Here is a 27815-nt window from a genome sequence, read left to right as displayed (position 1 = left end):
TAACTTGTCATCACAGGAAGAAGAATTTACCAGCAACAGTTTACTAGGTCTATGTCTTATCCTAATCTTTGTTTTAAAAACCCCTGGGCAATTTCTTTCTTCTACTAAGAAAATGTCTTGAACAAAAGGTCATATACTAATGAGACCCTGTTGCTATGCCCTAGAACAATGCTGCCAACGCCCCGTTAGCTGGGACAGACATGTCCATAACTTCAGACGATAATGCAACACGTTTTAGCCATGGGTTGCAACAGCCATACCAAAGAATCTTAACCAAACCGTTATCTAATAGAAAGGAAACTAAAAATAATAAGGTCATCTCTTCTATTGTTTCTCATGGAGATGATAAACAGAAATAAGTGAAGAAACGAATTAAGGGAATAAAAACACACAGGCACGCACAATCAAAACAAGAAAAGCCTAAAATATTTGAAGAACAAACAAGAAAAGGCCTGTTACTGAACTACCAAAGGAGAAACTATGAACTAACAGAGAAAGTCGGCGTACAATTTACAACGCATTTTCTTGCAACCAACCATAAGCAAGCAAATAAGTAAGAAAGAAAAATAAATAGTACCAGGACTGAGATCTCTCTTAGTGAACTAGAAAAGTGAGTTTAGAAGGTAACTCCTAGATAACATATCTCATAAGCATGTTATGAAACCATGTCTCAACCTCAAAATTCTTTTACTTCATATATTTCCTCCCAGAAGAATCTATGTGTCACTATGGAAACAAACAGCATTTGCTTGTCAAATTCAGCATTCCAGGACTAAAATCTACCTCCCTGCTTCTCCCCAAACCTGTCCTCACCTGTGTTTTCATCTCATGGATTTGACACCACCATCCTTTATCATCCCCAAGTCCTGCCAAATCTGTCTCCACGTGGCTCTGGTATTCACTTTCTTCTCTACATCTCACAGCCCTCCTGCCCGATCCACCATCAGCTCTGGCCTGGACCATTTCCATGACCAACCAGGTCTGCTCTGCTCCCTTCAATCCGGTTTTCACTTCAGCCAGTAAATCTGACTACAGTACCCGTTCCACCCTTTGATGGGTTTCTCTCTCCTCTAAAGATCAAGAGCAGAACAGCTTATGAGGTCCTGCATGGTCCACACCACAGCATCTCTCCAGCCTCGGCACACACCATTCATCCTCATGCCCAGGGCTTCAGCCACTCCATCTGCCTTCAGAGCCTTTACAAGCTATGTTCCCTCCTGCCACAGTCATTTGTACCACCCTGCCCCACTCCCTTCACCTAGGTAACTTTGGCTTACACTTGGGCTCAGTTCAGTTGTGGCATCCTGCAGGAAACCCAAGTCAATCTGTCTTCCCCTACTACTCAGCACTTGCCTCAAGTTACAATCATTAAGAGCACTGGCCCTACAGCCAGACTACCTGGGCTCGATCCCATATCTGCCACCTACTAGCTGTGTACCTCGGTCTTCTAATCTGTAAAATGGGGATACCAGTACCTACTCCACAGAGTTGTTTAGAGGATTAAGTACTTGTACTGATGTAGATCAGGAGTCAACAATTGATAACCTAAAGGCCAAATCTAGATAACCACCTATTTTTGTAAATAAAAACTTTTTGGAACACAGACATTCAGGTGTTTACATTTTGTCTGCAGCTACATTCATGCTAAAATGACAAGGCTGGGTAGTTGCAACAGAGACCATAAAAACCTCAAAGACTAAACTATTTCCTACATGGCCCTTTAAAGAAAGTTTGCCAATCCCTGGCATAGACTACACTTGATCTACACAAATGAACATTAGCTACAACATGGATCAAAGCTGAAATCATTATGCCAAGTGAAAGAAGCCAGTCACAAAGTACCACATATTAGATGACTCAATTTGTGTGAAATATCGAGAATAGGGAGATCTGTAGACACAGAAAGTAGATCAGTGGTTGCCTGGGGCTGAGTGGGGGAAGGGTGGAAGGTTTTGGAATGGTAGCTAAAGGGTATACTGTGTTTTCTTTTTGGGGTAGGGGGGTGATAAAAATGTTCTAAAATTAAATGTGATGGCTGCAGAATTCTGTGAGTATACTGAAACCTATTTGGGGTTTTTTTTGGGGGGGGGTAATATGGTTTATTTATTTATATATTTATTTTACTGGAGGCACTGGGGATTGAACCCAGGACCTCCTGCATGCTAAGCACACACCCTACCAACGAGCTATAGCCTCTCCCCTAAAAGCTACTGAATTGTACACTTCAAATGGGTGAGTTGCATGGTATGTGAATCACATCTTGAATTATATCAATAAAGCTGTTCCCCCCCAAATATCAGCGAATATCAGTGAGCTTATTTGATTACTGTCTGCCTCCTCATTTGCCTACAGGCTCCAGGAGAGCTGGGGCCGAGTCTGATTTTGCTCCTCACTTTGCCTGCAGCACCTACTGCAGGGTGCTTCCTGTTGCAGGAATTCAGAAAGTATCTGTTGAATGAATGGTTATACAGCTGGGTGAGGAACTATTTTTCCCCTGTCAACCCAGAAATTTCAGTATGTCATTTGTGGGGAAAATTTATGACACACAACAAAGAACTTCTGCTTTGGGCCTTAGCATGTGCGATTCAGCCAGGTCGTGTTGCCGCATGAGGCAACCACACCCTTGTGCAAACACTTGAGATTTTCACACTGAGGCTTTTGTTTCCTGCCCAGTGGAACATAGCTCCTGGCTCTGTGAGTAAGCAAACCTTGTATTTCTAGCACATGAAAGTGAGCCCACAATACAGATAAAATGCCTAAATTCTGGGGTGCTATTTGTCCCTCTTGCCCTCCTCTGATTCATCTGAGCTGCTCAAAAAATATCTGTAGAATGAATAAAGCAAAGAAATCACGACTTTTCTTTTAGCACATATTTCTCACTCCTTACTACCTTTTACCAACCACATAAATGCTGTGAGTGCTTTTTTTCTGAAAATCGAGGTGTAAGCCCAAACACCTTTCACTAGGGCCTCAGTCCAAGCACCCCTAACTTCTGAGTGCAAAGGAACCAGACTGCAGTGAGATCTGTGCTGTGATTACAAGCCTAGGAGTCTTATACTTCTGGATGCTGGCGAATCACTCGGGGTCACGGTTTGATTACAGGGTTCTGCGTCCTAATTCCCAGAGAGTCCAAATCAGGGGGTTCACATAGCTCACTCTGAGAAACACCTCTCTAAAGCAAGACTCATTTACATGTGTGACTGATTCTTGAGACAACATAAAGGAACAGGAAGAGCCTGGCAAAAATAGTGATGGAATAATAAATTCTGAGATAGTAACATAATGTAACTCAATATACATCTATTCTAACACACGGGTATCCTAAGATATGCTTGGAGGGGGGCTCAGAAGGCTGGTTAAACAAGCCATGTCCAGGAAGAAGTAAGACTCAAAGGTAAAGAAAAAGGACATTATTTCATTAAAGCCTCATGGTCAGGCAGGCATTTTATAAATGAGAAAACTGCAGCTCCTTGAAGATGAAGGTTTTTAGTCACTCATTCATTAAGCATTTATTGAAAGTCTACTATGTCCTGGATACTGTGATGTCACATTTGGTGGAGAAGGAATTCAAAACCAGATGTGTCTGATACTAAAATTCATGTTCTCCTCATTGTAATTAAAAATCAGCTGAAATACCAGATCCACGGCCCCTCCAGCTACCACTCTCTCTCTCTTCTCCCAAACTTCTTGGAAGAATTGTCTACACTGGCTATCTTCACTTCCTTCCCTACCACTCACTTCTCAACCCACTAAAAGCTGGCTTCTACCCCATCCACACCACTTAATTCTTCGCTAGACCAGCTACAATATGCCCATTGCTAAACCTCATGGAAACTTCCCAGTATTTTTTGGATATCTTGAAACTTCTGATACTGTTTACTACCCTCTCTTTCCTGAAATAGTCTCATTCTTAGGATTCCACGGTTTTCTTCCTACTTCTCCAGCTCCCCTTCTCCGGCCCTATTAGGAGCTTGTTTTGCTTTTTCTATGTCTGTAATGTTCTGCCTAGGCCCTTCTTCTCTTTTTCTAGGTACTTTCATCTACTCCAAGGGAACCAATGATCATTTCTATACTAATCACTTCCAAATCTTTACCTTCAGCCCAGGGGTCTGTTTCTCCTGAGCTTCGTGTATGTATACCTGGCTTTCTTCTGGGTATCTCCACTTAGTTACTGCATAGACACTTCAAACTCAACATATCCAGAACGGAGTTATCATCTGTAACCAACTCCCTCCCTCACCAAAGTTGTTCTACTGCATTTTTTTTTTTTCAGTAAATGGTTCCATCATCCACTCATTTGCCCAAGAATAAACCTGAATTATCTTTGAGACTTCCCTCTCCCTCATCTTCCCATACCCAGTCAATCAAAAAGTCCTGACAATTACCTCAATAAAGCTGAAGATAAAATTAAAAAATTCAAAAAGCCCTGAAAATTGTACCTCTTAAGATAGCTCTGGGTATTTATTTCTCTCAATCTCCACTGGCACTTCCTAGATCAGGACACCACTATCTCTCGGTTGGACCACCAGCTTCCTGTCTCCACATTCAGTCCAAGAAGACCACACCCCACAGTGCCACCAACTGAGCCCAATCTAGTAGCCACAGTTGACCACACCCCCTTCTTGAAACATCCTCATCTAGGGGTTTCCAAGCCATCACATTTGCCTGGTTTTCCTTCTTTGGCCCTTGGCTACTCCTTCTCAGTGTCCTCTGCTTACTCCTCTTCTGCTAGACCTCTGAGCACTGAAAGACCTGAAAGGTCTGCTCTAGCTACACACTCCACAGGGACTCTCATCCAGTCTACGGCTTTTTTTTTTAATTGAAGTATAGTTGATTTACAATGTTTCAGGTGTACAGTAAAGCAATTCAGTTTTATATAAATATGTATATATGTATATATATTCTCTTTTTTTGGATTCATTTCCTTTATAGGCTATTATAAGATATTGAATATAGTTCTCTGTGCTATACAGTAGGTCCTTGTTTATCTATTTTATATGTAGTAGTGTGTACCTGCTAATCCCAAATTCCTAATTTATCCTTGTCCTTCCTTTCACCTTTGGTAACTATGTATTCTATGTCTGTGACTTTATTTGTTTTGTATCATCCTTTTTAGATTCCACATATAAGTGACATCATATGGTGTTTGTCTGACTTCTGACTTACCTCACTTAGTGAGATAATCTCTAGGTCCATCCACATTGCTGCAAATGGAATTATTTGATTTTTTATGGTCAAGTAGTATTCCAGTGTCTGTGTGTGTGGTGTGTGTGTGTTTTCTTTATCCATTTTCTTTATCCATTCATCTGTCAATGGACATTTAGATTGCTTCCGTGTCTTGGCTACTGCAAATAATGCTGCTATAAACATTGGGGTGCAGTCCATGGTTTTAAATGTAAATATACCAGCCATATGCTGATGGCTCCCAAATCTATACCCCTCTAGAACTCTGAATCCTGACATCCAATCATCTACTCGGTATCTCCATTTAGATATCAAATAAGCATATCAGATCTATCTTGACAAAAATAAGTGCTTGATTTCCCCAAAATTTGTTTATCTACTAGTCTTCTTCATTGTAATAAATTATACAACCAGCTACTCAATTGCTCAAGGCAAAAATTTAGAAATTATCCTTGATGTCTCTTATTACTCACCCAACACATCCCAACACTCACAAATACCCTTTGAAAAAAAAAAATCCATGGTTCTTCATCCCATTGCTACCACCCTGGTCCAAAATACTATGATATCTCACCTGGACTACAACAAAAGCATTCTAACTGGCATTCCTGCTTCCCTTCCTGCTCCCAGATAATCTCCTCCCCACCCAGCAGTCAGAGTGATCTTCCGGAAAATGTAAATCAGATCATGTTATTTCCCTGATTAAAACTTTCCAAAGGTTTCCCATCCACACACCTTAGCTTAGAGCAGACGAATCCCTGCCTGACACAGCTCTGCCTTGCCCTGCTCTCCAACACCAATCACGCCACCCTCCGTCCACCATAATCCAGCCACACCAGGCTCCCTTTTTCCCTGAATGCATCAAGTCTGTTCTTACTTTTGAGCTTTTCCTTGAGCCATTGCTTCAGACCAAAATGTTCTTCCCTAGTTCTTTGCCCAGAAGTGCCACTGTGTTATTCAATCACTCCTTAAGCATCTCCTCCTCAGAGGCCTCCTCTGACCATTCAGTTTAAAGAAGGCACTCAGGCAACCACTGCAAAAATTCACTTTTAATGTTTGATTTTTTTTCTTGATTATTTATTCTTTGTCTCCCTAACTGAAATGCAAGCATCCTGGGCATATGAAGCTTGTTGGAGTTGTTCACCTCAGTAATCTCTCAGCCCAAAATGGTGCTTGTTACAAGGTACAGTCTCAGGAAACACGCTGCAGGACTATATCCATGAACAGATTTACCTGTACTCATAAAGATCCTAATTATGTGATGAAGTGGTAGGTGTGAATTCACCTGTACTTTTGAAATGTTTTGTTTTGAAGATATCAAACCCTCAGGGAAGTTCTGCCTGGTAAATGTTCAGATGGAGGCAGACAGACACACACAGCAGAACCAGTTCCCACTATTAATATCCTTCTTAACAGGAGATGAGGCCAGCAACACGACTGTTTTGGAAAGATCTTACATGTTACTCAAATTTGAGAAGGGCTGTTTGTGTTCTGTATTTGAGCCAGGTGCCCTTCACCTGGTAACCTTTCGCTGCTCTTGTAATTGGTGGTCTCCTGAGTAGTCAGGACTGAAAAGACCACGGCACGACCAGTAGGTACTGCTCCCCACCGAGAGTGGCGAGTGTGTGGCACCTCTCCTACCATTTTCTTCCCATTCAACACGTGTCACCTCGCAGAACATCAGTGACCAGGAGAGATTATTCAGGATAATTCTCCTCTAAAGACGTACACACTGAGTCCTTCGAATATTCCATTTCTCTAATAACTCATTCATATCCTTTTATCTACCAGTTTTAAATGACTCTAAAAACACTGTGGTCAATAAACTTCAGTTCTCATATATACTGACAACAACAAATGCAGGTGCCTTTTACTGAATTGCCCTGCTGGATGGTTTAGAAAAACGGAGCCATTTGGAGAAATTATAATCACCAATGCTGAAACCAGATAAGGGAAGTAATCTCTTGAAGAGGCACGTGTAGGATGACCTCCGATTTTTAGAGAATAAAATCACACACTAAACCCACCAAATGATTATAAATTAATCTCTTATATTTACTTCTTACTTTCCCATTTTCAAGGGGAAATTATTTTCACTTTTATTTTTCCTGAATAATTACTCCCCCTCCCAACACATCCACATACACAAACACTCAGAAAAATCTTGTATCTCCCATGGGGCTAATTAAAAAAGATTCTGATTTCTATAAGGAATGAATGAGATCTTTGTTAACCTACTTTAACAAGACTCTAAATGACCCTGGATTTATCTTGCCCTACTTTTCAAAATGTAACTGACCCAGAATAAAGTAAGCTTATCCCCAAACTTCTGGAAAACACAGAACCAAAGTTCCCAGAAGACAAAACCGCATATACAACCTAGGAAAAAAAAAAATCTTCCCTGAAAAACACTGTTCACTGCAAACACCACTGCTTACAGAACTATTTTGTTTTTCATTCAGTTGGGATATTTTTAAAATCATGAAGCTTTACAATATCAAGGCAAATAATCCCCTAAGGAAATACTGCAAGAGACAGTATCAGCTACTATGAAATCAGAAACTTTGTTAGCTTTTGTGCTGGGTTAGGACAGTGCTGATAGCCGGCGAAGGACTATCCCTTGATTATTTTCTCTGGGTATAATTATCACCTAATTAGCCAAGAAAGACCCCATAGTAATGAAGCAGTCTGACTTGGTTAGAGAAGCAGAAATACTGTCTGCTAATTACTACACACATGTCCTCTTCTTACTCTTCACTCATCACTTCCACCAAAATCCCACTATGAGGACCCGGGTGCAAAAGGGGAGAAATTCTACCCAGAAGCCTTTTATTAATTCCATTCCTCTTTCTCAGAGTTCACCCAGTTTCATTCACTCACTGTCATAAGGCAGAACAGAATTTCTTTCAGAAACACGATACTAGAATACTACTGAGCCCCCAAACACCATACACACGCCTCACTGCCTCGTGTCTAAAGAAATCTATGTTTCCATTGTGGCTGACTATCCTGAACGCCGAACAATTCCTCTTTTTATTTGGTGGGGGGGAGGTTGGGTGGGGTGGAGTGGTAATTAGGTTTTTCTTTCTTCCTTCCTTCCTTCCTTCCTTCCTTCCTTCCTTCCTTCCTTCCTTTCTTTTTAATGGAGGTACTGGGGACTGAACCCAGAACCTTGTGCATGCTAAGCACGCACTCTACCACTAAGCTATACCCTCGTCTCAAATAATTCTTCTAATTCAGGGTACCTAAGGTACATTTTTTTATAGTAGAATGGCCACTCATTTTTTCATTATGCAGTTATTCATTGAAAGCCTAAAATATGTCAGAAATTTCATTGGCAAGAAAGATACAAGAGTTTCCTATGCAGGGCACCTAACATACACTTAGAGAACTCAGATGGCTTCGTAAAGTAAGTGATGTTCAAAGATGAGAAGAAACTCCAGGATAAGGAATAATTACAAAGGGTTGGCAAGAAAACAAACTCCAGGGAAGTCCTTATTTGTCTTACTTGCTGATGTCACTTCCACATGACACCAACAGGCAAAAGCACAGCTGGACCACATGCCTCTGGAAGGTATTCAATCTATTCATCTTTGCATCCTTAACACCCAGCACACAACATATGGTTGGCATCTGGTATTTACTGAACAACTAAATAAAATTCAACATTACCTCACATAATTATGCTTGTAAACGAAACCACTGAATACAAATAATTTCTAATGTTATTAAAAATAATACATATATTGAAAGCCTCCCTTCAGATGGCTACTCAGTAAATAATAAATACATTTAAATGGAGTAATAACCTAACTACAGAGACTCACATTTCACTACTCAGCCCTACTAAGCAATGTCTACCCAGGAGGCATAAAGGGCTTTTCAATCTTTTAAAATATGTCATCTAGAAGGTAAGAGCACTAAATAAAACAGACGAGCATTGTTTGAAATGACACAGTAACTGGGCTGAACATGGTTTTGTACAGGTTCATGCAGACGGTTAACCATTCACCGGCATTTTGGCAGGACTGCATGAAAGTTAACTCCTCCTCTGGTCGCAAAGGTAACAGAACACATACTCCTTCCGAGCTCTTCGTCTGGCTGATGATAGCTCTGTATTCAGATGCTGTTGTTCTAAAGCCCTGGCCTACCTCATTTTTGAAAACAAAATAAGGTGCTCCTGGTACATACATTTACTGTGTCCTTTTATGGCCAACAAATTCTTATATTTATGTGTTAAAAAGAAACAACAAATCTGAAATACGTAAAGGATCCAAAACAGTTCAAAATTGCCAAGATTCCATTTAAAATACACAAGATGAGTCAGCCTAGTCAGTCAACTTCACTTGTTAGTAATTTTTTTTAATTCTCATTTTTTACTGAAGTATAGTTGGTACAGCACAGTGATTCAGTTATACATATACATACACATTTTTTTTCCAGATTCTTTTCCATTACAGCTCATTACAAGATACTGAATATGGTTCCCTGTGGCATACAGTAGGTCCGTGTTGTTTATGTATTTTATTTACAGTAATCTGGATCTGTTAATCCCAAACTCCTTATCTATCCCTCCCCACTCTCTCCTTGCTGGTAATCACACTTTATTTTCTATCTTCATGTCACTCATTATTAATCTGACTTTCAAAAGGGTCCTCTACCTATGTCGTGCTTTTAAGCTTTCCATGATATGGGAAGTTCTCAAGAAAGAGTTTCTTTGAAAACAGGATCTTTTATCTACAATAATTTATTTTAAGCACATTGATGTAAAATAGTATTCAATAGTCTTATCATTTGATGCCATTAAAATACTTAGTGAAAAGACATCTAAATGAAAAGGAAGTTAATAATTTGGATGTTACAGCTGCCACCACTATTATCTCAAACAGCTCAGGTTCTAACCCTTCTAACCTTGGAGCTTCTCCACCTTATTATCCATATTCAGTAGTTGACGACTGCTGTCCTACTGAGTCTGCCATCTTAACGGTTTCCTGTCTGCCCCACACTTTCCTACTCACCGCTGTAACTCTAATCCAGGCCAGCATTACCCAACACCCAGGAATTTGCAAAAACTTCTAATCAGTTTCTCCAACTTCACTTTCTCACCCCTTTCAAGTCTTCCTAAACCTCAAAGCCAGATTAATCTCCTAAGGCACAACTCTGATCACTGACCACGTCCTCTCATCCTCAAGACCCAACAGCTACCTGCTGCCTAAAAACAAAATCCCCAAACTTCTTGGGCTTGAATTCAACTCCCTCAAAGATCTTCATTCCAGAAATACTACTGAAGGAATTCCTCCTTTGGTCTCAGATTAAATTGAATGGCAAAGAAAGTCCCTTACAACTTGAAAATGCTGTGATATTATCCGACTTTACCCCTTACTGCTTCCAGAATCATATCTATCCAATACATCAAAGAATTGTTTTCTGAACATATCTTCCCCACCTGAAGAGCTTAGCAGAGATGTTATTTCAGACAAAATATGCAGTTACTACTTTCTTAGGATAAAAGGGAAAGAAGTAGCTATTATTTTTGCCAAGTAAGAAATGCAATGGAAAGATTTAAAGAAATTTTATAATGGAAACCTCAGAAAAGCAAATAATTTTTAAAGGTGGCCATTTATTTATAATTTTAATAGCCTGAACTTTTATTTAAATTTTTATATAATTTATTTAAAATGTGGACCATCCATAGTAGTACCAAATGCACTAAACTGAAATAAATTACATTTTTTACATTGGCTCAAATTCACAAATGCCATTTCTTTTTCCTCCCCAAAATCCAACCATTTCAATGCTAGTATCCTCACCAGACTAAGAGAACACAAATATCTTACTATAAAAGGGGCCCTTAAAAATCCCTTCATAAAGACATTTTCTCAAAGATCACACAAATGATGAACAAAAAGACGAAGTCGCTTACTTATTGTCCTGCTCTATGCGTTTCAGCAAAGTACTGTCTGATCCCTTCGGCCTGATGCCTTATCAGCCCTGCACACAGAAGACACCTGTTTTCATAGCGTATCAACAGTGATTCACATTTCAACACAGACATTCTAATCTCTTCTTGAGCATATTATCCTCAGAGTATGGCCATAACTGTCTCCCCTTAGATAAGTTTTAGCTAAAATAAAAACAGGCATTATAAGTTAAATAGGCCTCTGTCTGCCTTTTAAAAAGGTTCTGAAATGAGGAGAAAAAAATTTTCTTATGAGCAGTGATTTTGATCCTCTCGTGTTATATAAAATCTCTTTTCTTATAGTATCCCAAGGATCACTAAGCACATGTGAATTTTGTGGAACACAAGTCTGCTTACATAGTGTACAAAGACAAATGCTTTTAAGACTATTGCCAACAGCCTGCAGTTCAATAGTAGCTCATGTATTTAACACTGTCTATCAATTTTTCATCTAAATAGCTAATAATCCTGCAATGAAACCAAAGCTACCTTCAGAAATATATACAAGTTCCTTCCTTCCTTCCCTCTGTCCTTCTTCACCCCCTTCCTTTCTCTCCTTCTTTCAACAACTCAGGCCAAAAGAACTATTATAAACCTGCTGATACAACTTTTTGGGAAATCCATTCATTTCACAGTTATGCCTTCATTCTATAGTCATGGAAACTCCTTGGCTGAAGGTACCTGGCTAATGTGAGCACCCTTGCCCAGGTCAAACCTGAAGACATCATAGTATTGGCTTTCCACCTCTCCCACAAAGAGCAATGCATGCAGCATCACATTCCTCTAAGTAAACCGTGAAGGAAAATCATTCACACTGGTAGTACACGTACATTACATTTCCAATGCCGAACAGCCCATCCTCATCTCCTGTTGTAAAGCAGACTGTATAACTGAGCATAATTCAAAACATGCTATAAGAAAACAGTCATTTATCAGTAATTTGCTAAGTATTTTGAGCTATTTGTGAACCTGAGATCCTTAATGTTACTTGAAAATACCCCTCCATATTCTGGATGTAAAAGTTTGCTAAAAAAAAAATTTAAATAACAAAATAAAAATAAAAGTTTGCTATGGATTAACTACGATAAGGCTAAGATTTACAGGCATCTTCCCAAGAAAGTTGTTGGGGAAATTCCCTCTTTGAAACTGTTCTTTGAACCATGTCAGAGTGGGTGTGGTGCAGTGGAAAGAAAACTCTCCTCCAGGTCAAAACCCAGCCCTGCTGCTCACTAGCTGGGTGACTCTGGGAGAGTAATTCCGTCTTTCTGAGCCATAGCTTCCTTCTCTGTATCTTGAAGAAAAAAAAATCTACCTTACCATGGTTGTGAGGATCAAATGAGACAATGGATGTAAGAGTGCTATGTACACTAGAGTGGGCTATATTAGACTCTGCAGTGGGGAAACATCTTTAAATATAATATTCATCATACAATTATAAGCACTAAAATAGGTACTATGGGTGAACAGAGGAGGGAGCACAAATCTCAACCAAAGAGAAAGTGGGGCTTGTGGAGGAGGCTGAGTCCGGCTGAGTTTGGGATGGACCAGGATAGATGAGGGCTGGATGAGCTGGATTCTTCCAGTGGGAGGAGGAGGCAGTGGGGCTGCGGGGGAGCAACCTGAACAAAGCTTGTGAGACCTGAGGGCAGAGAGAATGGAGAGCAGCAGACAGGAAAAGCCACACCAAGAAGTCCAGACTTTATCCCATTTGTGCTGGGAAGCCATTGAATAAAAATGTCAAAACAAAAAACCAGGAAAAACCAGACTTCTGTTTACAATTTTTTCCTACCCACCATGCTGTTTCTACTTTAGCTTTGTGCTCCTGGACAAGATATCCTTTGGGACAAAGACTCGGACTGTAAACACATATAAAGAAACTACAATGCATTTTCTGAGCTCACATTCTGTGTCAGGCAGGCACTGTGCTAAGTTCTTTGCATGCACTGTATTTCATCTTCAAAGCACAGATGCAATATAGGCATTATTATCCATATTTTAAATATGAGGAAACTGAGACTCAAAAAAAATAAGTTTCTTATCCAAGCTCAAAGAACTAGTCAGTGCAGAACCAGCATTAGAAATTAGATTTACTGGGCAGAAGACCTAAATAGACATTTCCCCAAAGAAGACATGTAAGTGGCCAATAGGCATGTGAAAAGATGCTCAACATCACTAATTATTAGAGAAATGCAAATCAAAACTACGATGAGGTATCACCTCTCACCATTCAGAATGGCCATCATCAAGAAGTCTACAAATAATAAATGCTGGAGAGGGTGTGGAGAAAAGGGAACCCTCCTACGCTGTTGGGAATGTAAATTGGTGAAGCCACTTTATTCTATAGTCGTGGGAACTCCTATAGTTCCCATGGAAACTACAGAAGTTCCTTAAAAAACTAAAAATAGAGTTATATGATCTGGTAATCCCACTCCTGGGCGTGTATCTGGAAAAGACAAAAACTCTAATTCAAAAAGACACATGCACCCCAATGTTCATAGCAGCACTATTTACATTAGCCAAGACATGGAAGCAACCTAAATATCCATCAACAGATGATTGGATACAGAAAATGTGGTGTGTGTGTGTGTGTGTGTGTGTGTGTGTATGTGCATGCATGTACAATGGAATATTACTCAATCATAAAAAAGAATGAAATAATGCCATTTGCCGCAACATGGATGGACCTAGAGGTTATCATATTAAGTGAAGTCAGACAGAGAAAGACAAATATCATATGATATCACTTATATGTGGAATCTAAAAAAAAGATACAAATTTTATTTACAAACCAAAAATTGACTCATAGACATAGAAAACAAACTGTGGTTACCAAAGGGGAAATAGGAGGAAGGATAAATTAGGAGTTTGGGACTAACAGATACACACTACTATATATAAAATAGATAAACAACAAGGATTTACTGTGTAGCACAAGGAACTATATTGAATTTCTTGTAATACACTATAAGGGAAAAGAATGTCAAACATATATATACGTACATGTATGTATAACTGAATCACCTTGTTGTACACCTGAGATTAACACTGTAAATCAACTATACTTCAATTTAAAAAATTTTTTTAAATAAATAAATAAATAAACAAACCTAATCACCTCCCCCCAAAATAAATAAAATAAAATAAATAACTTCTAAAAAGTTTAAAAAAACATAAATACTAGGTAAGTAATGTACACATGATAAATATAATTAACACTGCTGTATGTTACACATGAAATTTGTTAAAAGAATAAATCCTATGAGTTCTCACCACAAGGAATAAATTTTTTTTCTATTTCTTTAATTTTGTATCTATAGGAGATAATGGATGTTCACTAAACTTATTGTGATAATCATCTCATGATGTATGTAAGTCATTATGCTATACACCTTAAACGTATACAACACTGTATATTTCAATCAACTGGAAACTGTATCTCAATAAAACTCAAATAAAAAATTAAATAAATAAAATAAAAATCAGGATCAATTAATTCAAAGAAAAAAAAAAAGAAATTAGATTTACCTGAAAATTTATTGATGCACTATCACCCTGTAGGTCACATGAGTTACTACTCACACACAACAAAAACTTCAAACAAAAACAAGAACGTTGGGTTTTTTCAGTTAAATGAAAATTTGATTCCAACTGCTTATAAAGAGTATATGACACTATTTTCATTTTTTTTAATTCAAGAATCCAGGTATGAGGTTATGAAGATTACTGCAGTCCAGAAAGAAAACTTTATTGCCTCTTTGAACTTGCAAGTACCTTGAAGCATGCTTTCTAACAACACAGCAGAGTAAGGACTGCTGGGAGACAGCAGCAGCTGACAAGCCAGCCTGGCACCCAGTAAGAAGGAATCCCATAAAAGGGCAGCAGTATTCCTAGGGGACCACTCTGGGTGAGGCCCAATAGTTATTTTGTTTTCCAGTGGAATAAAATATAATAAAAGGTTTTTTTAAGTATATGACACTATTAAAAATGTACTTACTGAGGATTTTTTAAGTTCTTACCTCAAGTACTATCCCCTCAACATATTGTATGTTTCTCAGTCTATACAAATTACATATTTCAAAGCCTGATATATATAGGTATAGTCTATTGCAACAGCTATTGCCCCAAAGTCGAGAAGCTAATCATTCAAAACACATTTTCAATTACAAAGAGGTATCAAAATGAAAGTCTTTTGGGGATCTTTATCATGCATGACTCAAACAAATATAATGTACAGCATGGTGAACACAGTTAATAACACTGTATTGCATATTTGAAAGTTGCTAAGAGAAAAAAAAAATCTGACTGTGTATGGTGACAGGTGTTAATTAGACTTACTGTGGTGATCATTTTGCAAACTCTACAAATATCAAATGATTACGTTGTACACCTGAAACTAATGTTGTATGCCTATTATACTTTAATTTTTTTTAATATTACATTAAAAATAAGCTAAAAATTAAAAAGTAAGTGATTCAAAAGCTATGGCTTCTGGAGAGGGTATAGTTCAAGTGGTGGAGCACATGCTTCACACACACAAGGTCCTGGGTTCAATCCCCAACACTTCCTCTACTTAATTACCTCCTCACTCAAAAAAAAAAAAAAAAAAAAAAAAAAAAAAAAGCTATGGCTTCTAAGTGATACTCTAAGAATGTTGCATAATACTGTCAATAATCTTTAAACTACTTTAAAACACATAGTTATATAAATATTTTCAAAGACTTGCCATGGCTTTTTTTCTTCTACACTAGCTAACTTTACTCAGCTCCAAGATTTTCAACAGAGGTGGAAAGTCTAGTGGCTAATGAATTTTCAAAGTACATAACGAATATTGCCATAAGCCATAAGAAGCATTTAAAAAATACAGAAATTACTTACTTGCATAAATGTAAACATAATTCATGTGACTGAAAGTTCATTCATTTTTAATACTACTACTCTTCCTTTTTATTAGGGAAAAATAAGGATGTACATTTAAAAGAGGCTATATACAAAAAGATGTAAAATAAATGCAAACAATACCAAGAGGACCATGGTTAACTATTTAATTTTCATTGCAAATCAAACACATGAGCTCAGAGTGAGAAACCAAGATACCAAATTCCTTCCAGGTATTCCTTTCTTACAGAGCTGAGACAGCAATAAGGACATTGAAGTATACGGAGAGGTTCTACAATTGTAAAAATATAGACATATGTATGTATTTTACCATACGAGAGACAGAAAGCAATAGAATTTGTGAATAGATGAGGGTGAGGTCCCCAAAGTTGCTATGGGTGTCACCCCACCCAATCTTAATTACCTTGCAGTGAAATATGGAGATCATCGATGCCCAAGGAAGCCTGTTCATCTTCGGTGAGAAGCACAGGACTAGATGCCATCCTTTGACTCAATGGAGATTATATCATGTCCATCTCAGTTAAAGAAGTGAACTAAAAATAGAAACGGATAAATGCTCATTAGTACCTCTGCAGCTCCGCATTTCTAGTAAACACGCATTGCCAGAAAGCCACAGCAACCAGAAACTGCCCTCCAAAAGAATCACAGCTTTCTAGTGAGTGTTTGCTTAGACATGAGGAACCAAGTGACTACACCTTCGTTTTTGAATCATAATCAAGATTTTGCCCTAGGACCTCTTCAGGCTCTTTAGAGTTGCAGGCAGAACTCCACAAGAGCAAGCATTGTGGGTTCTGAACTAGCAGTGAAAATGAAAGCAACACAGATTAGACTCTGTAACTCGTCCAGAGGATGTAAAGTTGACACAAACTATCTTAGGTGTTTGTGTGTATTATTTTATTAACCTTCAACCAACACGGATTTTCTTTAAAACTTTTAACTTAGTTCCTTTTCTGCTCCATGATTGTTGCCATTTACAGGAAACAGTAAAAACTTGGTTTGCATAGGTTGCAAAGTGAAACTAAAAAAGAACTCTATCATAAAAATGTTTTCATGAATTATCTAATTATATTATTTTCCCAAGTCCTTAGTTTCCCACCTACACATTTCTTTCTCAACCCCCACTTTGACTCTTAAAGAATCCTTCCAGTAAGAGTAATTCTTATTGTGCAGCTCGTTAAAAGTACTGCTTCATGTGTGTGTATGCCACTATTAGTATCCTGGGGACTGAGAATAAAACACTGACTTCTCCCATGCAGACGATGACCTTCCTATCAAAATAAACCTAACAGAACATACTAAAACATAAAATGTACTAGGGGATGAACAGATGAATGGACAAGTGTTCAAATACAAGTATAGCAAAATGTCAATGGCAGAATCCAGGTGTTGAATATATGAATGTTTTCCACTGTAAAATCCATTAACTTTGCTGCATATTAGAAATTCTTCATAATAAAATGTTGGGGGAGGGGAGGCTAAAAAAATAAATAAACTTGGTGGGGGGGTATAGCTCAGTGGTAGAGCGCATGCTTAGCGTGCATGAGGTCCCGGATTCAATCCCCAGCACCTCCATTAAAAGAGTAAATAAGTAAATAAACCTAATTACCTCCCCCACAAAAATAAATAAATAAATAAACCTAAGGCCAACAGCCAGTTACAATCAATCATATCCAATAGACCACTTGAAAAAAATGCAAAGAACAAAAATCATTAAAAATCTTATGCTAGAGCCAGACTTCAAAAATCTTTCAATTGTCTTCTCATCCAACTACTCTGCTTATCATCCAAACTCCTTTATCATCTCTTCCATGGATCACTGCTGTTAAAGATTTTACCTACCAAATAAATTATGTTTATTAACTAGTGATTAATTTCTGTTACCTTGCAGAGATGAATCAGAGTCTGCCTGAGGTAAGAGTTCCTATACTGAGCTGATACAATTCTAACCAAAATAAAAAGCTGCTTGTTAGTTCAAGTGAGCCTGATGATTGATAAAAGTACAAATGTCCTCAGTTCTTGGTGTACTGAAGACCTCCACTACCCCTTCCCATACCAAGAACTCCTGAATCCAAAGTGAAGATATAACACTTCTTCATGATGATGGGAGAAAAACTGAATTCCAGAATGAATTTCCTAAAGGTCCCCACTTTTCATGCCAGGGACATTTTTTTAAAAAAGGATAATAACAACAGTAGCAAACCTTATTCAGTACTTACTATACATAGGCACTGTTCTAAGCACAACTCTATGAGTTAGGTTGTATATCCTAATATAATTATCCTGTATTTGAAAAGACAAAACTGAGACACACAAATGTCATACATACACAGTTGTCTAAGGACATATAGCTAGTAAATGATAGAGCTAAGATTTGAATCCAGGTGGTTTTGGCTTCAGAGTACATGCTCTTAACCAAAACATGTTGGTACCTGGTAGAGCCTGCTAAAACTTTGCCAGATTTTGTTTATTCTTTCTTTCACTCGTTTATTCAACAAACGTTTATATATGCTATACCCTGCTCTCAAGGAATTCGGTCTTCTGAGAATGACAGATGAACATAATATTGAATGAAATCTCCTAAGAAATGTACGTAGGAGGTGTTATGGAAGCAACAGAGAAGGCATGTCCCATCACTTGAAGCTGGAGATAGATGTGATGCCAGGAGTGTACTTAACATAAATCAGCATCTCACTCCAATGAGTCCTGTAGGCATTATTTGGATAATTCCTTGACTTTAATATGAATGTTGCTGAGAACCACTCATTGCCATGCAACATGAAATAACTGTGAGTCATCAAGTGTAGGGGAAAGAATTTAAGATAAAAACAGAACAACAGACAACAAACTGATTACCAGAGGATCAAGAAATGTTCCTGTGCTAGATTGGTATGCAGGATCCACTACATTCTATATTAAAGTTGTAAAAAAGAAATTAGTATTTCTTTAAAAAAAAAAAGTCTAGACCTTAACATAACTGTCTGAGAGGTTTCTGTTTTTAACAGTGAAAATTTATTAACAAACAAGTCAATAAAATAAAATTAATTAAAAATTTTAATTTATTGAAGAATTTCCTAGAGCTTCTAAAAAAAGTCCATCAAAAGCAAAACCAAACTATGAAGACTGACACAACTGCAAGTGTTAGATCATTGATCCAAATACTGTATTAGTACAATTTTTTATCAAAACATGCTACAGAGGTCATGAGGATCTGACTGAAGGCGATGTATGATGACATTTCCAACACAAGTATTTTTGGTGAGAAACGACTGCCTCTCCAGAGAAAAACTTATTTGCTAAACAGGGCTCATGAAAAACTGGAACAGAGCAGAGAAGAAAAGCTTTGAGAGATTTCACACGATCCGTATTGAGAAGCTAGAAAGAATATGAAAAGGGAAGGCAGAAAGAGGAATAAAGGCTTGGCCAGGGTCTCAATGAGTTCTGAGGGTCTATCAACCAAAATCCTGAGGGCCATCTGATCCTTTGCACCAGATTTCCCTGTGGGGCCCAAGGGCTGCCTTTTCAGGGGAAAATCACAGCACAGAAGCCTACTTCCCATTGCCTTACTTTTCCTTTTCAAATAATAAGCTACACGCAATTAGATCACATCAGGGTTCAGAATGAAAATAATGGATCACCATGAAATATAACCAAAGATTAGGCAAAGAATTAATGTAGCGGCGTAAAAGAGTCGAAGATCAAGTAGAATCATGTGGAAGTGTGTTTTTAAAACCCATGTAAATTAATACATGTGCTTTCATAAATGGCATAAGCTATTGTGAAACGACTGTGGTTTGCTTATGCAATCTATCTTAATATGCACCTGGTATCTCTAAAACCTCAAAACACTAGAGAATTTCCTTTTCTAAAAAAGGAAAAAAAAAAAGAAATCTTGGCATATGGATTATTATGATTAGAATTTTTGCAACTCAAAAATGAAATGTGAATAGAGATTATTTGTAATGAATGGCATTGTGAGTGATTTTTATTTTCTTCCTTTCCCTTATCTGCATTTTTAAAATTTCAAATGATGAATGCCTATTTCTGCTTTGAGAAGAGAAACTTTTTTCCTTTCATTTTAATGAAATGACAGTGAATGGGGAACAAGGTATTACTTAGTTGAGGGTCAGTTCTCCAATCCATATGCTATGGAACCTGTATATGTATACCTTCACAATGAGAATATTTTCTTAACACAAAATATTAGAAAAATTCTGAGTTTCTATAAATTTCTAGAAAAGACTCCTAAAAGCCTCTTTTTTTCTTATTATTAGATAGTTTGCTAACAAGGCCTACTGTTTTAATAGCACTGAAAAATCTCTGAGTCAACAGGGAGAAAGGAACATCTATGTCATCTTCAGAAGATGATCAGAAGGTGTACGTACCATAGCAGGACATGTTAAGTACATGCAGGCAATTCTTTAACAGAGTAATTCAAATATCAGCATTTTCCCTGCGATGCCTCATTGTTCTTTTTTCTATTCTTCAGCTCCATCATGTTATTTATAGTCCACCTAGGAATTCTGAAGGATCTCTCCTTTGTCGGTTAAATTATAGAGTTCTTCCCAGCAACTGACAGTTATTAACTTTGATCTGCCTGCAAGCTCACAGAAGAAAGCTGGTGACACATTTGCAATAAGCTTCTTCATCCTTTTTCCATTTACTTTTCCCAACTGTGTTATTATTTATCTTTTCACCATCATTTGACTAGAAGCAATTGGTGTAAATTCCCAGATCAGTTGATTTTTAAGGTTTACTCTCCTTTCTCCTTTCAGGCACTGTGTTTTTCTAATAACCACCAAAAAACGCCAGAACAGTCAATCCTAACTATTCACTACATTTTTAAAAAATCAAACATGTAGCAATTCTCTGGATATGATACCACTGCACTTGCTACCTCACAAGAAGCAGTATCACTCACCAGCCAATGCCAACTGGGCTGCTAAACCAACCAATTCAATCACGATAACAGCATTCTGAGTGAATGTAGCCACTTCCCTCAAAGAGCCTTCTGTTGGCCTTGACCAAGTCCCAAGTGCTCTGAACTACAATGACCACTGCTACAGAAAGTGAAAACTACATATCTTACAGGGTAGTTCTTGGATTTCACTGAAGCACATGAAACGACAAACTACAGTAGTAACTAACATTTATTGAGTGCTTACAATGATAGGCATACTACAGCATATAAATGTATTTACTATAATCTGTGAAGTGAATTTATCAAGATTATCCTATTTCTCAATCAGCAGTAAAAATTAAAAGCTAATCACAATATTAAAACAAAGGGTAAAAAAAATTAAGGGTGAAAATGTCCAATGCTGCAAAACCAGATATGTTAAATCAGCACAGATCTAGAAAGCAGGTGCTCAGAAACTAATTATTTTTAATTTTCATCAGCACATTTTAACCTAGAAATTCTGCCCTTGCACCCCACAACCAATGTTTAAAGCTCATAATTCCCCCAGCAAAAGTTCCCTGCCTTTGTTACTACCATGTCACCAGTCTCCCAAAGAGCCTGGAGAGATATCGCTTTAAGTTTTAAGTACTGAAAATGGTTTGGATTTTTTCCCCCCATATATATCCATCTCTTCATTCCTTTTGTCATCATCTCTGCCCATGACCCCATTACTTTGTTCCTAAATTGCTACCAGAGATTCCTGGCTTCCCTATTAACTCTGGCTTCTCCATCCCTATCTTAGAAGAATCCCTAAAAGGTCTGGGATCGGAGGCAAGAGATACTGCCGAAGTTGAGGATGAGACACAGGTCTGAAAACGAATGGAACAAAATGTGTTGAAGATCAGGGCTAACAGCACAATTTTGGAGAAGTGTGTACAGCAACAGTAAGACCCGCAGCCCTCACCAGCCCCACCTACTCCATGAATACTGGTAGTCAGACCTATTCCCCAGACCTCCTGCTCCACCCGCAGCTGGGATCTCAGAGAATCCATTTCTGGAGAAAGTAAGGCCCCTAGAAAAGACCTCAATAGAAAGGTCAGTTCCCTGCCAAATCACCCTACTGTGAAATCCCACTAATTGGCTTTTTCCATTCCTCATTCTTGAATATGACTGGACAGCCAAAGAATACCAGACATTTAAAGAGAGCCTCCAAGAATGAAAGAGATCAAAACAAACACAAAAGAGGAACCTGGAGGAGCCAGCAAATGTGGGAAAGAAAATAAAAATAAAAACCAAAATTGATAATTGAATTTCTTTTAGAAATGACATCACAAGATGAATTCTATTTTAAAGCTTATAAAAGGCTTCTCAATATCAGTTACCAACAGAATCAACATTTCTTCCATTTTATACCTTCCCATGACAATGCCCTCTATAGCAAGGGATGTATTTTAAAGTTTTGTTCTGCATGCTGATAACATTTCACTAGCCTTTTCTTTAACCATTGTTTTTTGAACAATATCAAAGCAAAAAGTCATATTCTACTGGACAGAATTAACTTTAGAAAGTCCTTATAAAGTCAGACTTAGTCTTGCTTATAAACATCCACACCCACACATATGCTGAAATGGAAAGCAAAATGCAAGAAAACTACTTTGGCAGAAACAAATGCTTAAAGACTTTCATCACAGCCCTCTTGAACAAGCACTACTATTTTGTTCTAGTTCCTCCAAAAGACAAAAGCCAGTTTCATCCTCAGATACAAATGGTAGTACCACACAGAAGCTCAGAATGAATTCACAATTCCACAGGAATCTGGAAGTCACCAAGGTAATTTTTCTTTTTAGGATCATAAAGAGTACAGACTCTTAGTGAAATGGGCGGCCATCTCAGAGTTTTGAGCAGGGGAGAGATATAATTTGACTTATGTTTCAAGATTATCATTTAGATTGATGCGTTGGGAACAAAACATGGGACATGGAATGAAGCAAGGAGATTAGGTAAAAGGTTATTACAGAATGGATGGACAGATGAATAATAAACAAGAAAGCAAGCATGGTAAAACATTAAGGATAGACTCTAGCTATTGAGAATATGAGTATCTGTGTAAAGTTCTTTCAAGGTTGTTGTATATTTGAGAATTCTGATAATAAAATGCTGGAAGGAAGAGGATATGCCAGTTACCCAGATGCTGAAGAGTAGAGTAGTGACTGGTCAGTGGTCAGATTCTGGATTTATTTTGAAGATGGCGCCAATAAGGTTTCCTGACTGATTTGATGTCATATGTGAGAGAAAGAGGAGAATAAAAAAATACCTCCAAAATTTTGACCCCAGCAACAGGAAAGATGGAGAAGCCATGAATCGAGCCAGGGAAGGCAGCAGGTGGAACAGGTTTGGGGACAAAGCAGAAGCCCAGTTTTGAAATATCAGATGTACATCATGCATCAGTCTGATAAAACGGATTCCTATTCTATTTGAATCCAGGTAACTTGGGCATACTCTAATTTTTTTTTTCAAAGTAAAAGCTTCCTGCCTCATGGGAAACTAAGCCAAGACGATCAAGTCAGAATCAGGAGGATGGAGTTAGACAAGGCAATAAGATAGAAACAGGGTACTATGAAAAACAAAAAAATTAACTGCTCTATTTAAAAGATCAATAAAGGGGTTAGAATATAAAATAAGGACATCTCCCATAAACAAAAAGGAGAAAAACAGAAAAGAAATACAAAACTTAAAGGGCCAATCCAGTGGGTCTAACATCCAAATGAGAAAACAGAGGGAGAAAATCATCAAAGTGATATAAGAAGATTATTCAGAGCTGAAGGACAAGTGTTTTCATATTATAAGAGCACAATGAGTAACCAACAAAACAGAAGTTTTAAAGACCCTCAGCAAAACACATGGCTGCAAAATTTTAGAATAGCAGGAATGAAGAATCTCCTGAATATAAAAACCAGACCATAAACCAAGGAACAAGAATTAGAAGAGCATCAGACTTCTGTATAGCCACACTGGACAACAGGATACAGTGAGGAATATCCTAAAAATTCTGAAAAAAAAAACCCAAAAAAACTAAACTAAACATAAGAGCTAAAATCACAAAACTCTTGGAACAAAAAAAAAAAAAAAAATAGGCCAAAAGCTTCATGACATTGGATTTTGCAATGATTTCTTGGATATGACTCCAAAAGCACAAGCAACAAGAGAAAAAATAAATCGAACTATGCTAAAACTTAAAATTTCTGTTCATCACAGGACATGATCAACAGAGTGAAAAGGCAACCTATGGAATGGGAGAAAATATCTGTAAATCATATATCTGATAGGAAGTTAATATCCCTAATATACAAAGAACTCCCACAACTCAACAACAAAATAAACAACCCAATTAAAAGTGGGTAGAGGACTTGAGCTTAATCATTAATCATAAGGGAAATGCAAATCAAAACTGCACTGAGATACCACCTCAAACCCACCAGGATAGCTACTATCAAAAAAAACAGAAAATAGCAAGTGTTTCCAAGGATGTGGAGAAACTTGAACCCTGGTTCACCGTTGGTGATAATGTAAAATGGTGCAGCTGCTAAGGGAACTGTATGGCAGTTCCTCAAAAAATTAAAAATAGAATTACCATATGATGATCCAGCACTTCCACTTCTGGGTATAAATACAAAAAAAAATTGAAAGCAGAGTTCTCAAGTAGATATTTATACACCATATTCATAGCAGCATTATTCAGAACAGCCAAAAGGTGGAAGCAACCTGAGTGCTCACCCACAGATGAATGGATAAACAAAATGTGACATGCACATACAATAGAATAATATTATTCAGCTTTCAGAAAGAATGAAATCCTGACACATACAGCATGGCTGTAGCTTGAGGAAATTATGCTAAGTGAAATAAGCCAGTCACAAGAAGACAAATATTATATGATTCAACTTATATAAGGTAACTACAGTATTCATAATCAGATTCATAAAGTAGAATGGTGGTTGTCAGGGGCTCGGGGAGAGTAAGTAGGGAGTTAATTGTTTTAATTAACTCTCAATTAACTTTTAATTGTTTAATGAGTATAGAGTTTCAGTTTTGCAAGATGAAAAGAGTTCTGGAAATGGATGGTGATAATGGTTGTTACACAATGTAGAATGTACTTAATACCACCAAACTGTACCCTTAAAAATAGTTAAATTGGTATATTTTATGTTATGTGTATTATCACATTTTTTTAAAAAATCAGATAGTATTTTCAACCTACAGTCTATATCCAGTTCAAGTATTAATCAAGAGCTAAGGTAGAAAAAAGTCAAAGAAGCCAAAAAATTTACATCCTATGTTCTTGCTCTTAGAAAGCTACTGGAGAAGTTACTCCAACAAAATAAGAAAGTGAAACAAGAAAGAGGAAGGGAAGTATTCCAACAAAACAGAAAACTAAACTAAAAGTGAGAAAAACAGACTGGATACTGAACACAGGAGAAGTAAAGGAAAGTTCCCAGGATCGAAACAGGAAAAAGTAGGGCTCTGGGAGAGGGGTCCAGAGAGGGGGCTGGGGGAGGATGAATTGGAAAGAGGAGACTGAAGACAAGAAGTGGAGAACAGATAGGATGAAGGGGCACAGAGACTGCTGGCTCAGGGAAGGTGAAGAACCACCACCGTGAGAACACTCGAGGAATTAAGCTAGAAGAGTTTGGAGGCTGTGGTCAGGGAGTATTTGAATTAGTGATTCTGAAGATGATGCAGCTCCTGGTAAGATGAAGTTCCAATCTGGGGTCAGACAAACTTAAAAAAGAAAAACAACTCCTACCTCCATTCATTCCATAAAGAATTTGTGATTTGCAAAACATGTCCACCATTTTTCTGAGTGGAAATGCTGAAAAGTTTGGGGCAGAAGGATTGAGGGAGCTCTCAGTAGATGACCTCATTTTTCTCAAGAAAACAAGAAGTCGGGTCATCTGTCAAGTATGGGAGAGCCGGGTAGGGTAGGGTCCTTGAGAAATGAATAGTGCTTGGAACAGGCCATGGTCAAGGACCTGAACAAACCGAGAAGCAAGAGGTACAAGGAGTTGGAGAGCATTACAAGGCGCACCAAGGTCAGATCAGCACTGGCTGCAAATGGGTTCAACATCATTTTGGGTTCAAGGTTCTCCCAGGAGGACTCGGCATCTGGCTGACATGCATGTCGGAGCAACAACGGCTGGTGACTTAATAAATTTCTGCCAACTAAAAAAATGCTCGAAAATTCCACATAGACATAAGGACACATGTTCAAGAATGTTCACAGCAGAAGTATTTATAACAAAAAAAGTGGAATCAGTTGAATGTGTTTATGTAAATTTTAAACATGCACATACACATATGGTAAAAGAACAGAAATATGCTTGGGAATGATACCCCCGACTTCAGGGTGGAACGCAAGGGATGGGAGGGTGGGATTTCAGCTCTATAGAATGGAGTCAATGTTTCTTTCTTCTAAAAATGTGACATTTAAGTAGGGAATACATTATAAATGTATGAAATAGTCATTCTTAACACTTTAACATTGTGATAGAATCCTACTTAGAGAAGAGATGAAATGGTTGAAAGAGTCCTAGGCTTAGAAGAATTTGGCTTTGGCCCCAGTTCTGCCACTGACCCCACGGCCTTGGATAATCATCCACTTCTCCAAGGTCCCGTTTCTTCATCTCTGAAATGATTTTGTCTGAGCCAACGCACAGCCTCTCGGGTTCTTGCCAAAGACTCTTACCCCGAAGTTCTCTGCTACGCATTTAAAAACACTGAATTACAAGAAATAATACTCATGGAAGAATGCCTGAAAGACTTAAAGTCCACCCATTCCTGGATGTGGTCTTTGGATGCTGTCCAAACATCAGGGAGCTGTGAACCCGAAATGCATTGTTTTATCCCTTCAGAGAATTGCTCTTTAAAACGTATTCTGGCATAATCCCGTAAACCTTACCGAGCAGGATATTAAGGAAACAGTTAAGAGAAATCTACTTCTTACACAGAGGTTCAGGAGTACAGTCTACAAGCCACACAATGTTCCTTTTATGAGAACACGCTGTGGAAAATTCTCTCAGGTCTCAGTACCAAGAAAAACTGTGATCCTGAGCATTTATTCTTTTAATCGAATGACCATGTTATTTCTATAAACAAAGTTGCCCTCTCTCTTTTTTTGGCTGGTATAACCCAGCTGTAGCAACTACAAATGACTTTATGGAAAACAAGGTGCTCTCCCACTGGCTTTACTCATCTACTCATATTTTTTCTTCACTGCAATGTCCTCATTTATTTATTTTTTTATTCTATTGAATCCTGTGTTTCTGTGCAAACTACTTCAAACTTTCTCTAGAATAAGGGAGGTAAGTTAAATTAACTCAGTTTTTTTGTATGGACAAGATGAGATAACATGTATGGCATGTTGAAAATTACAAAATGAGATACAAATGCAAATTGTTCTTCATTGGTGAAGAAGAAAAATTTTCCAGTGGATGATGAAAGTTTATGTGCTTTCAGGAAGTAAGATTTTTAAAATATTTCTCAATGCCAAGTCGCTGGAAGACATCTAGATTCCAGTTCTAAGCTCTAGGAAGAGATCTAATTTGTAGACAACACGGTGAAGCATCCCTAAAACGCTATGAATAACTTTGCGACTTACTCTGCATCAGTTCTGCCAGGTTCTGTTTGTTCCTGCCTCATCCTCTTGCACTAAGTGCATGTTACCTGTAGCCTCATTCCCATGGAGGCCCTGAATCAATGGAGAGTCTTGCCTGGAAGCAATGGATTAACAATTTTTCTGGTGGGAGGTGGAACACTAATAGTGGGCAAGGAGGTACCGAGGGGCATAAGTTGGCTTCTTATTATTCGTTAGAAAAATATATT

At 37.9% G+C, this 27815-nt stretch overlaps 1 protein-coding gene across 9 annotated transcripts in view; it reads right to left on the bottom strand.

Moving 5' to 3' along the window:
* SYNE2 (spectrin repeat containing nuclear envelope protein 2) overlaps positions 1–27815 on the bottom strand; it is a 413158-nt gene that overhangs the window by 226444 nt on the left and 158899 nt on the right. For all 9 annotated transcript variants that reach the window (XM_064486012.1, XM_064486013.1, XM_064486014.1 and 6 more), the window contains exon 2: positions 16443–16572. In XM_064486012.1, the coding sequence (XP_064342082.1) occupies positions 16443–16521 (79 nt within the window). In that variant the 5' untranslated portion in view covers positions 16522–16572. The remainder of the gene's footprint in view (positions 1–16442; positions 16573–27815) is intronic.

Source organism: Camelus dromedarius, chromosome 5 (genome assembly GCF_036321535.1).
Source record: "Camelus dromedarius isolate mCamDro1 chromosome 5, mCamDro1.pat, whole genome shotgun sequence".
Lineage (NCBI taxonomy): Eukaryota > Metazoa > Chordata > Mammalia > Artiodactyla > Camelidae > Camelus > Camelus dromedarius.
The sequence above is the reverse complement of the archived record's forward strand: the minus strand, read 5'-3'. Positions and strand labels throughout refer to the sequence as shown.